Source organism: Heptranchias perlo, unplaced genomic scaffold (genome assembly GCF_035084215.1).
Source record: "Heptranchias perlo isolate sHepPer1 unplaced genomic scaffold, sHepPer1.hap1 HAP1_SCAFFOLD_56, whole genome shotgun sequence".
NCBI classification, from domain to species: domain Eukaryota; kingdom Metazoa; phylum Chordata; class Chondrichthyes; order Hexanchiformes; family Hexanchidae; genus Heptranchias; species Heptranchias perlo.
Genome location: NW_027139581.1, coordinates 5,668,319 through 5,686,113, shown reverse-complemented (window position 1 = coordinate 5,686,113; position 17,795 = coordinate 5,668,319). Strand labels below are relative to the sequence as shown.

The 17,795-nt window shown below is 49.7% G+C and overlaps 1 protein-coding gene across 1 annotated transcript in view; it reads left to right on the top strand.

Moving 5' to 3' along the window:
- The first annotated feature begins 1,021 nt into the window (after positions 1-1,021).
- The window catches only part of LOC137315776 (zinc finger protein 84-like), a 142,039-nt gene continuing 125,265 nt past the window's right edge, over positions 1,022-17,795 (top strand). The window contains exons 1-4 of the mRNA XM_067980265.1: positions 1,022-1,066; positions 2,511-2,600; positions 2,673-3,133; positions 9,089-9,370. Coding sequence (XP_067836366.1) covers positions 1,022-1,066; positions 2,511-2,600; positions 2,673-3,133; positions 9,089-9,370 — 878 coding nt within the window. The remainder of the gene's footprint in view (positions 1,067-2,510; positions 2,601-2,672; positions 3,134-9,088; positions 9,371-17,795) is intronic.

Genomic DNA, 17,795 nt, shown 5'->3' with positions numbered 1-17,795 from the left:
TTATTTTTTGTAACTGTCCACTAGCTTTTAGTGATTTCTGTACTTGGACCCCGAAATCTCTCTGCTCCTCCACAGTTTCTCGCTGCTTGCCGTTTGGTAAATACTCTGATCTCTGTCTTAGGTTCAAAGTGGGTGAATTCACATTTCCCCACATTCAACTCCACCTGCCACCGTTTTGCCCACTCACTGAATCTATTATTGCCCCCTTGCAACTTTCTGCTCCCATCTACACTATTTACTGTGCCTCTTTACTCAATCTCATCAGCAAACTTGGATACATGGCTCTCCATTACTTCATCATAGTCATTTTACTCACAAATGTTGAACTGTTTGCTCGACACCACAGGGTTTCATCTGTTTAAAGCCACAACTGAAAGGTCCAGTTTTCTTCTGGAGTTTTATCTTCAGATAAATCAAGTTTCAAAAATGAGGCAGAATTCCAGAGAAGGAGTGAGATCCGGGCTCAGACACTCCGCCGCAAGTCCCACCCCTCACACACTCCGATTGGTTGGAGGACCAACCGCCCGCTCGGTCCTCCAGTCCCTCTCCGCTCTTCCTATTGGTCGGCAGCGCATTTGTTCCGGGTTGACGCTGGGATTGAAGGTCCTGAGCTGCAATTGGAAAATAAACATCAATCCGGCCCGTCAGTTCCAATGTGCAATGAGATTTGGGGAAAAATACATTTCCCAAAGTTTTCTCGAGGCGAGGCGGTGCGCGCCTGCGCTGTGAGTGTTTCTGACGCTTTAATGGCGGTCTCCATTACCCAGCGTGCCCCGGGCTCTCGGGTTTAGGTTTATTTTTATTTTATTTTATTTCCGCTCCGCCCTCCGCTGCTCCAAAAGCGCTTTTTCCCCCGCCCCCAATCTCAGTCCCATCAGAGAAACTGACGGTCGGGTCGGAGCTCCAATGGCGGCGGTCCGTCCCCAGACTGCACCGCGCGCCAGAATGTCCCCTATCGATCTGAGAGGAGCCCAGTGCGCCGGCGCAGGAGAGGCTGATTGTTGGTCAGTGTGAGCTGAGCATGCGCGGCCCGAAGGGTCTGAGGCAGAGAGCGCGGTTCGAGCAGGTCAGAGGAGGTGTGGAGAGAGCGGGTTAATAAAGGGCGGGGATCACAGGGCCCAGAAACACCGAGTGTAGGGCCCAGGACCCGAGAGAAAACAGGCGGCATCATCCCCCCTCCACTACCCGCCGCTTCCCGGGATCGGGCCCGACCCAATCTCCGCTCGAACTGAACCCGCACAGTCAACAACAACTTGCATTTCTATCGCGCCTTTAACGGAGCAAAATGGGTCAAGAGGGTTCACAGGAGCGGGAAGAGAGGAATGAGGAGAGATTAGGACAGGGCACCGAAAGCTGGGTCAAAGAGGGGGGATTGAAGGAGGAGAGAGAGGGGGAGAGGTTCAGGGAGGGAATTCCAGAGCTTGGGGCTTAGACAGCTGAAGGCACGGCCCCCAATGGTGGGGCGAAGGGAATGGGGGAGGAGCAAGAGGCCGGAATTGGGGGAGAGCAGAGATCTGGGAGGGTCGGAGGAGGTGACAGAGATAGGGGAGGGTCGGAGGGCTGGAGGAGGTGACAGAGAAAGGGAGGGACGAGGGCTGGAGGAGGTTACAGAGATAGGGGAGGGGCGGAGGGCTGGAGAAGGTTACAGAGATAGGGGAGGGCTGGAAGAGGTTACAGAGATAGGGGAGGGTCGGAGGGCTGGAGGAGGTGATAGAGATAGGGGAGGGTCGGAGGGCTGGAGGAGGTTACAGAGATAGGGGAGGGTCGGAGGGCTGGAGAAGGTTACAGAGATAGGGGAGGGGCGAGGGCCATGGAGGAGGTTACAGAGATTGGGAGGGGCGAGGGCCATGGATGGATTTGGACACAAGGATGAGGAATTTAAATATGAGGCGTTGCTGGACCGGGAGTCACTGTAGGTCAGTGAGCACAAGGGTGATGGTGAATGGGACTTGGTGCGAGTTAGGATATGGGAAGGACAGTCAGCACCTTCAGGGGAGGAGAGAGAGAGGAACCAGTGAGTGTGGAACTGAACCCAGTCAGAGTCAGCACCTTCAGGGGAGGAGAGAGAGGGGAACCAGTGGGTGTGGAACTGAACCCAGCAGAGCAGAGGAAAAAATGTTGGAGATGGTGCAATGGGTTCAGATTTCAGCACAGGGAGGAGGGAGAGTGTGTGGGACGGTGATTTACAGCTTTTGAGGCTCAAAAGATGAAAAAATGATCCAGAAAAACTAGAATTGTCTGTTCTGAATTTCTATCCTGTATTTACAGTGATGACTTTTGTAAACTCCTTTTACAGGGGATTAGAAGGGGAGGATTTGCAGACGGGAAACTCAAACCAAACATCACGTCAAGATCTGACAGAGTCACTCGATTCATCAGGACCTGAAAATCATCAGCCTTTGAATGTGGAAGGAGAAATGTTTGTCTGTTCTGTCTGTGGGAGAAGATTTCAAACATCAGTGTGACTGGAAAATCACCGAAACTCTCAGACCCGAGTGAGAGTGTTCCAGTGCACTGACTGTGGAAAGAGCTTTAACCAGTTACACAGCCTGAAAAAACATCACACCGTTCACAGCGGGGAGAAACCGTCCACGTGTTCTGTGTGTGGACGAGGCTTCAACTGATCGTCCAACCTGGAGAGACACAAGGACACCCGGACCATGGAGATACAGTGGAAATGTGGGGACTGTGGGAAGGGATTCAATTACCCATCCCAGCTGGAAACTCATCGACGCAGTCACACCGGGGAGAGGCCGTTCACCTGCTCCGTGTGTGGGAAGGGATTCAATTATCCGTCCCAGCTGGAAACTCATCACCACAGTCACACCGGGGAGAGGCCGTTCACTTGCTCTCTGTGTGGGAAGGGATTCACTCAGTCATCCGCCCTCCGAACACACCAGCTTATTCACACTGCGGAGAGACCTTTTAAATGCTCTGACTGTGGGAACAGGTTTAAAAGCTCGGAGGGACTGATTCGACACCAGCGAATTCACACTGACGAGAGACCGTTCAGTTACTCTCACTGCGGGAAGAGGTTCAGGCAGTCATCCACTCTCATTGCCCACCAGCGTGCTCACACTGGGGAGAGACCGTTCACCTGCTCCGTGTGTGGAAAGGGATTCATTCAGTCACAGCACCTACTGACACACCAACTTGTTCACACTGATAAGAGACCTTTTAAATGTTCTGACTGTGGGAAGAGCTTTAAGAGCAAATGGGAACTGCTGACACATCATCGACGCACTCACACTGAGGAGAGGCCGTTCACCTGCTCCGTGTGTGGGAAGGGATTCACTCGTTCATCCCACCTTCTGACACACCAGCCAGTTCACACTGGGGAGAGGCCGTTCACCTGCTCCGTGTGTGGGAAGGGATTCACTCATTCATCCAACCTGCGGAGACACCAGCGAGTTCACCTGTGACTTCCGGGGTTGGATTCTGCTGTTATTGCTGCTGTTAATCACATCCAGGACTGAACCATGTTCATTCTGACAGTTGAGGTTTGTTTCTGATGTTAATAACCCCGATAACTGGGCTGGAGTTTAATATTCTGGATACATGTTAAATGAGGCAGAAGATCAGCCATGATCTTATTGAATGGTGGAGCAGGCTCGAGGGGCCATATGGCCGACTCCTGCTCCTATTTCTTAACTGCTGGTTCAACACAACAGCAGTGATTTGCTGTCCAGATAAAGAAAGACCTGCAGTGTGTTTCCAAGAGTTCCCTGTTTTATTGATCAATTTATCCAGTGCCGTTAACATAGTAAAACGTCCCAAGGCTCTTCACAGGAGTGATTAACAAAATAAATTTGACACTGAACCACATAAGGAGATATTAGGACAGGTGAGCAAAAGCTTGGTCAAAGAGGTAGGTTTTAAGGAGTGTGGACTAGATTCAGTAATGAGTAATGAGCCCAGACTTAGTTAATAATCTAACAGTAAGGGAACATTTATACATGAGCCCACACAGTGAGTGACAGCAGGATTATCCACTGTGGTAGGCATCACGGTCGAGTCCAGTCCTGCCCTCAAACGACAGCCATAAATTTCCCAGTTGAGGTCACTGGATCTCCTTCGAGAGCAGGGTTACTCTTATTTAGCCCAGTGGTACTGAGGCCAATTCCAGCCCCTGAACTGCTGCCTTGGCTGAGATCAAGGATTGGACTTGCGATCTTCCATGTCAGTAGTGCAGAGGGTTTTAAACTGGGCCGGGGGTTAGAACAGAATATTTTGAAACAAATGTCATTCCACCTTTAAACAAAAACATCGACACACAGTAGAAAAATCTGAAGTCTTTCAAAATGAAACAAGTGAGTCAAATGGATCTTCGAAAATAGTGAGAGATTTTAGAAAGGCTGAACTCACTAAAATAGACAGGTTTCCATTCACTGCACTGAATACAGAAGGAAGCGACTGTTAATAGGGACCCTGTTAGTGAAGGATGAAGCAGTGTCTGGCCCTTGATCATAGAATCATTGAATGATAAAGCACAGAAGGAGGCCATTAGGCCCATCATGCCTGTGTTGGCTTTCGGAAAGAGCTATCCAATTAGTCCCATTCTCATGCCCTTTATCCTGCAAATTTATCCTATTCAAGTATTTATCCAATTCCCTTTTGAAAATTATAATTGACTCTGATTCCCCCACCCTTTCATGCAGTGTATTCCAGCTCATAACAAATGGCTGCGTCAAAATATTCTCCTCATCTCACCTCTCGTTCTTTTCCCAATTACCTGAATGCTGTGTACTCTGGTTACTGATCTCCTGCCACTGGAAACAGTTTCTCACCATTCAGTCTATCAAGACCCTTCATGACTTTGAACACCTCGATTAAATCTCCCCTTAACCTTCCCTGCTCCAAGGAGAACAACTCCAGTTTCTCCAGTCTCTCCATGTAACTGAATCCTATATCCCTGGTACCAGTCCAGTAAATCTCCTCTGCACCCTCTCTCAGGCCTTGACATCCTTCCTGAAGTGTGCTGCCCAGAATGAACACAATACTCCAGCTGAAGCCTAACCAGTGTTTTGTAAAGATCTGGCTTAAATATTTACAATCGATATCAATGACTTGGATGAAGGGAGCGAATGTATTGTTGCTAAATTTGCTAATGAGACAAAGGTAGGTCGGAAAATAAGTTGTGAAGAGGACATAAGGAGCCTGCAAAGGGATAGAGATATGTTAAGTGAGTGAGCAAAAATTTGGCAGATGGAGTATAATGTGGGAAAATGTGAACTTGTCCACTTTGGCAGGAGGAATAGAAAAGCAGTATTTTATTTAAATGGAGAAAGATTGCAGAATTCTGAGGTACAGAGGGATCTGGGTATCGTAGTACATGAATTACAGAAAGTTGGTCTGCAGATACAAGAAGTGATTAGGAAGGCAAATGGAATGTTGGCGTTTATTGCGAGGGGAATGGGGAGGGTCCGTGAGAGACACTCAACACGGCTTCCGGAAAAGAAGGTCACGTCTTACAAACTTGCTTCAGTTTTTTGATGAAGTTGCTGGGTCAGTGGATGAGGATAATCCGGTTCACATTGTCTATCTCAGGGGGGTCAAACTCATTTTCTATGGTGGGCCTGATCCGATCTCCTGACACTTGGCCTGGGCCACATTCATAGAATAGAATCATAGAAGTTTACAACATGGAAACAGGCCCTTCGGCCCAACATGTCCATGTCGCCCAGTTTATACCACTAAGCTAGTCCCAATTGCCTGCACTTGGCCCATATCCCTCGATACGCATCTTCCCCATGCAACTGTCCAAATGCATTTTAAAAGACAAAATTGTACCCGCCTCCACAAAGAAGGCTTCAGCAAAACTTATTGCACTAGAAATAGATCAAGATGAACGATATCGGTCCTCACAGCACACAGAAAAAACGAGGCCTCGAAGTTTCTCTGAGAATGACAGGCCTGAACTCGAGTTGGAAAACACAGTTGGAAAACATTGATCAATTGAACCAGACTGGGCGGGGCCTGAGGTGCGAGTTGGTGAAGGAAAAGTGGCGACCGGTGAACTTCGCTCCCTGTCTGAGGGCCCGGGCACTCGGGTTTCTGTATAATTTATTGATTGATTTTGTTTAATGTTTATTGTCCCTCCGGCCCCAATCTCGATGCGATGACGAAATTTCTGTTCACCGATTCGGACCTTCAATGGCGGAGAGTTTACCCAGAATCCCCCGCGGCCCAGAACGTGCCCTATCAGTGACTGCAGGAGCCCAGTGCGCAGGCGCGGGACTGGGCGGTGCTCTGAGCATGCGCGGTGTGAGTGGTGGAGACGGACTGAGGGAACAGGCGGGTCGGGATCCGGTCGGAGACGGTGGGCGCGGGGGAGGAATTGGACCCATGGGTGGGCAGGGAAGCTTCAGAAACACCCGGTGTAGGCCTCAGGCCCCGAATAAGAGACCACAGGCCCCGTGTTTACACCGCGGTGACAGGCCCGACCGGCGGCCGCCCGGGTGAGCGGGGAGCTGGCCGCCATCTTGGTCAGAGTTCAGGGTTCACGGCGCATGCGCGGCCATCTTTGCTCAAGAGTGGGCGGGGTTTCAGGGTCCCAGTGACCGGGAACAACGAGTGGGCGGGGCTTCAGGGTCCCAGTGACCAGGAACAAAGAGTGGGCGGTGCTTCAGGGTTCCAGTGACTGGGAACAAAGAGTGGGCGGGGCTTCAGGGTCCCTGTGACCAGGAACAAAAAGTGGGCGGGGCTTCAGGGTCCCAGTGGGCGGGGCTTCAGTGTCCCTGTGACCGGGAACAAAGAGTGGGCGGGGCTTCAGGGTCCCAGTGACCGGGAACAAAGAGTGGGCGGGGCTTCAGGGTCCCAGTGACAGGGAACAAATAGTGGGCGGGGCTTCAGGGTCCCTGTGACCGGGAACAAAGAGTGGGCGGGGCTTCAGGGTCCCAGTGACAGGGAACAAAGAGTGGGCGGGGCTTCAGGGTCCCAGTGACAGGGAACAAAGAGTGGGCGGGGCTTCAGGGTCCCTGTGACCGGGAACAACGAGTGGGCGGGGCTTCAGGGTCCCAGTGACCAGGAACAAAGAGTGGGCGTGGCTTCAGTGTCCCTGTGACGGTGGACAAAGAGTGGGCGGGGCTTCAGGGTCCCAGTGACAGGGAACAAAGAGTGGGCGGGGCTTCAGGGTCCCAGTGACAGCAACAACGAGTGGGCGGGGCTTCAGGGTCCCAGTGACAGGGAACAAAGAGTGGGCGGGGCTTCAGGGTCCCTGTGACCGGAAACCAAGGGTGGGCGGGGCTTCAGGGTCCCAGTGACCAGGAACAAAGAGTGGGCGGTGCTTCAGGGTCCCAGTGACTGGGAACAAAGAGTGGGCGGGGCTTCAGGGTCCCAGTGACTGGGAACAAAGAGTGGGCGGGGCTTCAGGGTCCCAGTGACTGGGAACCAAGAGTGGGCGGGGTTTCAGGGTCCCAGTGACCAGGAACAAAGAGTGGGCGGGGCTTAAGGGTTCCAGTGACTGTGAACAAAGAGTGGGCGGGGCTTCAGGGTCCCTGTGACCAGGAACAAAGAGTGGGCGGGGCTTCAGGGTCCCAGTGACTGTGAACAAAGAGTGGGCGGGGCTTCAGTGTCCCAGTGGGCGGGGCTTCAGGGTCCCTGTGACCGGGAACAAAGAGTGGGCGGGGCTTCAGGGTCCCAGTGACCGGGAACAAAGAGTGGGCGGGGCTTCAGGGTCCCAGTGACAGGGAACAAATAGTGGGCGGGGCTTCATGGTCCCTGTGACCGGGAACAAAGAGTGGGCGGGGCTTCAAGGTCCCAGTGACAGGGAACAAAGAGTGGGCGGGGCTTCAGGGTCCCAGTGACAGGGAACAAAGAGTGGGCGGGGCTTCAGGGCCACTGTGACCAGGATCAAAGAGTGGGCGGGGCTTCAGGGTCCCAGTGACTGTGAACAAAGAGTGGGCGGGGCTTCAGGGTCCCTGTGACTGTGAACAAAGAGTGGGCGGGGCTTCAGGGTCCCTGTGACTGTGAACAAAGAGTGGGCGGGGCTTCAGGGTCCCAGTGACCGGGAACAAAGAGTGGGCGGGGCTTCAGGGTCCCAGTGACTGTGAACAAAGAGTGGGCGGGGCTTCAGGGTCCCAGTGACTGTGAACAAAGAGTGGGCGGGGCTTCAGGGTCCCAGTGACTGTGAACAAAGAGTGGGCGGGGCTTCAGGGTCCCTGTGACTGGGAACAAAGAGTGGGCGGGGCTTCAGGGTCCCAGTGACTGTGAACAAAGAGTGGGCGGGGCTTCAGGGTCCCTGTGACTGGGAACAAAGAGTGGGCGGGGCTTCAGGGTCCCTGTGCCTGTGAACAAAGAGTGGGCGGGGCTTCAGGGTCCCTGTGACTGTGAACAAAGAGTGGGCGGGGCTTAAGGGTCCCAGTGACTGTGAACAAAGAGTGGGCGGGGCTTCAGGGTCCCAGTGACAGGGAACAAAGAGTGGGCGGGGCTTCAGGGTCCCAGTGACTGTGAACAAAGAGTGGGCGGGGCTTCAGGGTCCCAGTGACAGGGAACAAAGAGTGGGCGGGGCTTCAGGGTCCCTGTGCCTGTGAACAAAGAGTGGGCGGGGCTTCAGGGTCCCAGTGACAGGGAACAAAGAGTGGGCGGGGCTTCAGGGTCCCAGTGACTGTGAACAAAGAGTGGGCGGGGCTTCAGGGTCCCAGTGACAGGGAACAAAGAGTGGGCGGGGCTTCAGGGTCCCAGTGACTGTGAACAAAGAGTGGGCGGGGCTTCAGGGTCCCTGTGCCTGTGAACAAAGAGTGGGCGGGGCTTCAGGGTCCCAGTGACTGTGAACAAAGAGTGGGCGGGGCTTCAGGGTCCCTGTGACTGTGAACAAAGAGTGGGCGGGGCTTCAGGGTCCCTGTGACTGTGAACAAAGAGTGGGCGGGGCTTCAGGGTCCCTGTGCCTCATTTATTTTCCTCTCACTCTGCTCCCAGGGGGTGGAGAACTGAACCCGACCAGAGTAGAGGGAGGGAGGAAACTGGGAGTGGAGGGAAGAAATGTTGGGGATGGTGCGATGGGTTTGGATTTCAGCACAGGGAGGAGGGAGAGTGTGTGGGACGGGGTTTTACAGTCTGGGGGAATGAGCGGGAAGAATATTTTAACAAGGGATCTGCTGAAACATGAACGAGTTCACACTGTGGAGAGGCCGTTTACCTGCTCCGTATGTGGGAAGGGATTCACTTGTTCATCCCACCTGCTGACACACCAGCGAGTTCACACTGGGGAGAGGCCGTTTACCTGCTCCGTATGTGGGAAGGGATTCACTTGTTCATCCCACCTGCTGACACACCAGCGAGTTCACACTGGGGAGAGGCCGTTTACCTGCTCCGTGTGTGGGAAGGGATTCACTCAGTCATCCCACCTGTTGAGACACCAGCGAGTTCACCTGTGATGCAGGGGTTGGATTCTGCTGTTATTGCTGCTGTTAATCACATCCAGGACTGAACCACGTTCTTTCTGACAGTTGGGGTTTGTTTCTGATGTTAATAACCCTGAGAACTGGGCTGGAGTTTAATATTCTGGATATATGTACTCCAGAGGGGCTATGATCGAGGCTCTGTGGAACTGAAGCATAAATTCCTCCCCTTTTTATTCCAGCCCTCGAGATAAAGGCCAACATTCCATTAGTCTTTGTGATTACTTTTTGTATCTGGGCACTAGCTTTTAGTGATTTGTGTACATGGACACCCAAATCCCTTTGCTCCTCCACAGTTCCCAGTCTCTCACTTTAAGAAAATACTCCAATGTTTCCTTCTTGTATCCAAAGTGGATGATCTCACACTTCCCCACACTGAACTCCATCTGCCACAGTTTTGTCCACTCACTTAATCTGTCCCTTTGTAACTTCCTGCTCCCATCCACACAACTTACTGTGTCTCCTAACTTAGTGTCATCTGGAAACTTGGATATAAAACTCTCTCTTCCTTCATCCAAGTTATTGATAAATATGGTGAAAAGCTGAGACCCCAGTCCAGATCCCTGGGGAACACCACTTGTCACATCCCACCAATCAAAGAACGTTCCCTTTATCCCCACTCTCTGTCTCCCACCTCCCAACACAAGTCACAAGGTCACTTTCAATTTTGTGCACTTTTATTTTTGCGAATAATCTCTTGTGCTGAACCCTATCAAATGCCTTCTGGAAATCCGCACAGACAATGTCCATCGACACTCCCTGTCCAGCCTGTTAGTGACCTGAAAAAACTCATCTAGATTAGTCAGACATGACCCACCCTTCACAAATCCACGCTGACTCTCTTTGATCAGCTCAGACTTGTTCAAGTCCTCAATCATTCTGTCTTTGGTGATAGATTCCAGTAACTTCCCCACTCCTGACGTTAAACTGACAGATCTGTCGTTTATTTTTCTCTCTCTTCCTCCTTTCTTAAATATTGGAGTGATATTTTCATATCCAAAGGCACAATTCCCGAGTCCAGAGATCTTTGGGAAACTATGACTAATGTTTCTGTAATTTCCCCACCTGTTTCCTTTAATACCCTGAGGGAAAACCGTCAGGTCCTGGAGATTTCATTCTTTCTTTGCGGTTATTTATTTATCAATTTCCAGAGATAATTGATTCATATTTTAATATTAAACATTGATTATCAGATGGGTTTAATTTGTATTCTTTTAGTTACTTTTTATTGCTCACTTTAGTATAATTCACATGTTTCTTTCTCTTATTCAATCAGTTTTTATTAATTTCCTTTTTATTACTCACTCCTTTCATACAAACCTCAGATTCCCCAGTCTAAGTTCCCTCGGTTAACTCGAGGTTTTCACCACCACCACTGTAACTGGAAGATCAACTTCAGGTAACTACTGGGGAGATCACATGACGGGGCACCGGGGAGATCACGTGACGGCGCACCGGGGAGATCATAAGAGATAGGAGCAGCAGTGGGCCATTCGGCCCCTCGAGCCTGCTCCACCATTTAATGCGATCATGGCTGATCTGATTTTTACCTCAACTCCACTTTCCCGCCCTTTCCCCTTATCCTTTGACTCCTTTGCTGATCAACAATTTGTCTAACTCAGCCTTGAATGTATTCAATGACTCAGCCTCCACAGCTTTTGGGGTAAAGTTTTCCAAAGAATCACGACCCTGTGGGAGAAGAAATTCCTCCTCATTTCTGTCTTAAACGGGCGACCCCTTATTCTCAGACAATGACCCCGAGTTTTAGATTCCCCCTGAGGGGTAACATCCTCTCAGCATCGATCCTGTCGAGTCCCCTCAGAATCTTTTATGTTTCAATAAGATCTCCTCTCATTTTTCTAAACTGCAATGTGTATGGACCCAACCTGTTCAATCTTTCCTCATAAGACAACCCTTCCATACCCGGGATCAACCTCGTGAACCTTCTCTGAACTGCCTCCAATGCAAGTATGTCCTTCCTTAAATAAAGGCACCAGAACTGTACGCAGTACTCCAGGTGTGGTCTCACCAGCACCCTGTACAGTTGTAGCATGATTTCCCTGCTTTTATACTCCATCCCCCTAGAAATAAAGGCCAATATTCTGTTTGCATGCTGCACCTGTATGTTGACTTTTTGTGTTTCATGTACAAGGACACCCAGATCCCTCTGTACCGTAGCATTCTGTAGTATTTCTCCATAGAAATAATATTTTGCTTTTTTATTTTTCCTCCCAAAGTGGATGACTTCACATTTTCCCACATTATATTCCATCTGCCAAATTTTTGCCCCTTCACTTAACCCGTCAATATCCCTTTGCAGACACTTTGTGTCCTTATCTCAACTTGCTTTTCCACCTATCTTTGTATCATCAGCAAATTTGGCCACAAGACACTCTGTTCCTTCATTGAAGTCATTGATATATATTGTAAATAGTTGAGGCCTCAGCACTGAGCCCTGCGGCACCCCACTAGTTACAGATTGCCATTTTGAAAATGACACTTTTATCCCGACTCTTTGTTTTCTGTTAATTAGCCAATCCTCTATCCATGCCAGTATATTACCCCCAACACCATGAGCTCTTCTCTTGTGCAGTAATCTTTTATGTGGCACCTTACCGAATGCCTTTTGGAAATCCAAATATACTGCATCCATTGATTCCCCTTTATCCACCCTGCTCGTTACATTCTCAAAGAACTCTCATCAATTGTCAGACATGTTTTCCCCTTCATAAAACCATGTTGACTCTCCTTCATTGTATTATGAGTCTCCAAATGTCCTGCTACTACTTCCTTAATAATGGATTCTAGCATTTCCCCCAATGACAGATGTTAGGCTAACTGGTCTATAGTTACCTGCTCTCTGTCTCACTCCCTTCTTGAATAGGGGTGTTATGTTTGCGGTTTTCCAATCCGCTGGGACCTTTCCAGAATCGAGTGAATTCTGGAAGATTACAACCAATGCATCCACTATCTCTGCAGCCACTTCCTTTAAGACCCTTGGATGCAAGCCATCAGGTCCAGGGGACTTGTCAGCCTTTGGACCCATTAGTTTACCTGGTACTTTTTCTCTAACCGGTCTCTCTCCGGTGAGACTGTGCCGGTGTGTCAGTAAATGGGATGATCGAGTGAATCCCTTTCCACACAGAGCTGGTGAACGGATTCTCCCCATTACGAAGATTCTGGTGTGGCAGTAGGTGAGATGAGCGAGTGAATCCATTCCAACACTCAGCTGGCGAACGGCCTCTCCCCGTGTGACTGGGTCGATGAGTTTCCAGCAAATGAATCCCTTCCCACAGTCCCCACATTTGCACTGTTGATTCCCGGCACATCTGTGTTTGTGTCTCACGGGATAGACGATTGGCTGAAAGGATGTTCACACACAGAACACGTGACCAGTTAGTCACCGCTGTGATTGGTGATTTTTCCTTCTATATCCAAAGGCCGATGATATTCAGGTCCTGATGAATCGAGTGACTGTCAGACCTTGACGTGATGTTTGGTTTGAGTTTCCCATCTGTAAATCCTCCCCTTCTAATATCCTGTAAAAGGAGTTTACCAAAGTTCCTACTTTAATTACAGGATAGAATTTCAGAACAGACAATTCTAGTTTCTTGTCTCCAGTTTCAAATTCTACTGTCACATTTTATTTGATTTCACTCCTGTGAAGCACCTTGGGATGTTTTACTTCATTAAATGCTCTGTATAAATACAAGTTGTTGGTCTTTCTGTAGAATATTCTGTCCCCTCCTGTCCCTCCTAATCTGTAAATTCCCCATTCTGCACACTCTCCCTCCTCCCTCCATCCTTACTGTCTGAAATCAACATTCATTACACCATCTGTGATTTTGTATAAGAAGATAAGAACATAAGAAATAGCAGCAGGAGTAGGCCATTCGGCCCCTCGTGCTTGCTCCGCCATTCAATATGATCATGGCTGATCTTCGACCTCAACTCCACTTTCCCGCCCGATCCCCATATCCCTTGATTCCCCTACAGTCCATCATGAGGTCAGAATTGGGGATGTTCGCTGATGATTGCACAGTGTTCAGTTTCATTCGCAACCCCTCAGATAATGAAGCAGTCCGAGCCCGCATGCAGCAAGCCCTGGACAACATCCAGGCTTGGGCTCATAAGTGGCAAGTAACATTCGCGCCAGACAAGTGCCAGGCAATGACCATCTTCAACAACAGAGAGTCTAACCACCTCCCCTTAACATTCAACGGCATTACCATCGCCGAATCCCCCACCATCAACATCCTGGGGGTCACCATTGACCAGAAACTAACTGGATCAGCCATATAAATACTGTGGCTACAAGAGCAGGTCAGAGGCTGGGTATTCTGCAGCGAGTGACTCACCTCCTGACTCCCCAAAGCCTTTCCACCATCAACAAAGCACAATTCAGCAGTGTGATGGAATACTCTCCACTTGCCTGGATGAGTGCAGCTCCAACAACACTCAAGAAGCTCGACACCATCCAGGACAAAGCAGCCCGCTTGATTGGCACCCCATCCACCACCCTAAACATTCACTTCCTTCACCACCGGCGCACCGTGGCTGCAGTATGTACCATCCCCAGGATGCACTGCAGCAACTCGCCAAGGCTTCTTCGACAGCACCTCCCAAACCCGCGACCTCTTCCACCCAGAAGGACAAGAGCAGCAGGCACATGGGAACAACACCACCTCCATGTTCCCCTCCAAGTCACACACCATCCCGACTTGGAAATATATCGCCGTTCCTTCATCGTCGCTGGGTCAAAATCCTGTAACTCACAACCAAATAGCACTGTGGGAGAACCTTCACCAGACGGACTGCAGCGGTTCAAGGAGGCGGCTCACCACCACCTTCTCAAGGGCAATCAGGGATGGGCAATAAACGCTGGCCTTGCCCGCCACGCCCACATCCCATGAACGAAAAAAAAATGTAAACCGTGCTGTCGTTGCCCTGGGAATGTTTTATTGGACAGTGTAGAAGGAGCTTTATTCTGAATCTAACCCGTGCTGTACCTGCCCTGGGAGTGTTTGACGGGACAGTGTAGAGAGAGATTTGCTCACATATCCTCTCCATCACCAAGACCGCCTACTTCCACCACTGTAACATTGCGCATCTCCAGCCGACTTGACTTCTCCAATGCTCTCCTGGCCGGCCTCTCATCTTCCACCCTCCATAAACTTGAGCTCATACAAAACTCTGCTCCCCGTATTCCAACTCGCACCAAGTCCTGCACATCCGTCACCCCTGTGCTTGCTTTTGGTCGGTCTGGGAACACCTCGATTTTGAAATTCTCATCCTTGTTTCCAAATTCTTCCATGGTCTCGCCCCTCCCTATCTCTGTATCCTCCTCCAGCCCCACAACCCTCCGAGATTTCTGCCTTTCTCCTAAATCACTCCACCATTGGCGGCCGTGCCTTCAGCTGCCTCGGCCCTCAGCTCTGGAATTCCCTCCCTAAACCTCTCCGCCTCTCCGCCTCTCTCTCCTCCTTTAAGACGCTCAATAAATCTTACCTCTTTGACCAAGCTTTTGGTCACCTGTCCTCATATCTCCTTATGTGGCTCAGTGTCAAATTTTGTTTGATTATCGCTCCTGTGAAACGCGTTGGGACCTTTTATTGTGTTAAAGGCGCTATATAAATGTAAGTTGTTGTTGTTGTATGTTAATTGCTCTGTGCCTGACCTGGGAGTCCCGGACACTGACAAGAGGTGCTCTGACTGATTAAATGTCCCATTTCCAGGCTCTGACATCCATCACCTCGATGAGCACAAAGATTCACCTGAAGAAGGTCACACAAATCCATCAGCTTCTCCCCGGACACAGATACTGAGGGACAGGGAGTTTCCGGGACAGTGACAAGTCTTACTCAATAAGCTATAAATTGATCCTGGACCTCTTAGAATCATAGAATTATAGAAAATTTACGGCAGAGAAGGAGGCCATTCGGCCCAACGTGTCCGCGCCTGCTGAGAAACGAGCCACCCAGCCCAATCCCGCTTTCCTGCATTTGGTCCGTAGCCCTGCAGGTCACAGCTTTTCAGGTGCACATCCAGTTATTTTTTTACATGAGTGAAGGGTTTCTACCTCTACCACCCTCTCAGGCAGTGAGTTCCAGGCCCCCACCGCCCTCTGGGTGAAAATATTTTCCTCATTTTCGCTCTAATCCTTCTACCAATCACTTTAAATCTATGCCCCCTGGTTATTGATCCCTCTGCTCAGGGAAATAGGTCCTTCTGATCCACTCTACCTAGGCCCTGCATAATTTTGTACACCTCAATCAAATCATCCCTCAGCCTCCTCTGTTCCAAGGAAAGCAACCACAGACTATCCAATCTGTCATCACAGCTAAAATTCTCCAGTCCTGGCAACATCCTCGTAAATCTCCTCTGCACCCTCTCTCGTGCAATTGCATCCTTCCTGTAATGTGGTGACCGGAACTGTGCGCAGTACTCAAGCTGTGGCCGAACTAGTGTTTTATACAGTTCCAGCATAACATCCCTGCTTTTATGTTCCATGCCTCAGCTAATAAAGGAAAGCATTCCATCTGCCTTCTTAACCACCTTATCTACCTGTCCTGCTACCATGTCTAACGAAGCTAGTTGATTTTTATGAGGAGCTAATTAATGTGGTAGATTAGGAGTGTCAATGGATGTTATTTATATGAACTTCCAGATGACATTCGACAAGGTTCCACATAAGAGTCTGTTCACAAAATCGAGAGTGCATGGAATTGGAGGCAATCTATTGACTTGGACAGGGAATTGGTTATGAGGTAGGAGACAGAGAGTGGGGATAATGGGTATGGACTCAAATCAGCAGGATGTGACTAGTGGTGTCCCCAGGGATCTGTACTGGGGCCTCAGCTTTTCACTATGTTCATAAATGACTTGGATGAAGGATTAGAGAGCCGTGTATCCAAGCTCGCTGACGACAGTAAGTTAGGAAGCACAATGAATATTGTAGATGGGAGCAGATAGTTGCAAAGGGACGTTGAAAGATTAAATGAATGGGCAAAACTGCGGCAGATGGAGTTCAATGTGGGAAAGTGTGAGGTCATCCACTTTCGACCGAAGAAAGATAGATCAGGGTATCTAAATACTGAGATGTTCACAACTGTGGAAGAGCAGAGAGATTGTGGGGTCCAAGTCCAGAAATCAGTAAATGCTAATGGACAGGTACAACAAAATAATCGAAAAGCTAATGGAACGTTGGCCTTTATTTCAGGGGGTGGAAAACAAAAGGGTGGAATTTATGTTCCAGCTGTGCTGAGCTCTGGTTAGACCCCATCTCGAGACTCCATTCAGTTCTGGGCAGCGCACCTCAGGAAGGATATATGGGCCTTGGAGGGGGGACAGCACAGATTCACCAGAATGATACCGGGGCTAAAAAGGTTAAGTTACGAGGACAGACTGCACAGACTAGGCTTGCATTCCCTGAAGTATAGAAGATTAAAGGCTGATCTCATTAAGGTGTTTAAGATGATTGAAGGATTTGATGGGGTAGATGGGGAGAAACTATTTCCTCTGGTGGGGGAGTCCAGAAGAAATGGGCATAACCTTAAAATTTGTGGTAGTCCGTTCAAGGGTGATGTCAGAAAGCATTTCTTCACACAAAGGGCAGTGGAAATCTGGAACCCTCTCCTCCAAAAAGCTGTTGACGCTGGGGTGAGTGGAAAATTTCAAAACTGAGATTGATAGATCTTTGCTCGGTCAGGGTATGAATGGTTACAAATCCAAGGGGGGAAATGGAGGTTAGATACAGGTCAGCCCTGATCTAATTGAATGGAGGAAAAGGTTTAACGGGCTGAATGGCCGATTTCTGTTCGAATGGAAACGTAAAATTATAATTAAAAGATGATTCTCTGGTCCTCACTCCATGGGCTGCATGTGTGCCCCGCCCCGCCGCGTTTGTGTGAACACATGAAACAAGAGCCTGGCGGACGGGAGCTTCATCCACCCGCCCCAGGCCGCACCAGAGGACTGAACGGGGCTAAAAACGAGCAGGAATCAAGCGGGACTGATCTCCGCGGACTTCCCCACCTCGACCGTCCCTGTTAGTCACTAAATCAGGGCGGTGAAAGATGAAAACTGGCCTCACTGTGTTTGTATCACAGAGATGAGGGGATTGGGCAGAACACCAGACCAACACCTTGTGATGATGGAAAGTCTTCTCATTATTTAATGAATTTAACAATTCCAGTCAAGGGATATTTCACCACATTCTTCAACTCCTCTCTGAATTTAGTCTGGGTCACGGCATAAATACACGTGTTGGTGCAGCAACTCAGGAGCTGGAGCATAAATCCCAGTTCTTGTACAAATTCAGAAAGAGACACAGGAATAAAGTCTAACACATACAATCGGTTCCATACAAAATACAACAGAAACACCGCCCATAACAGG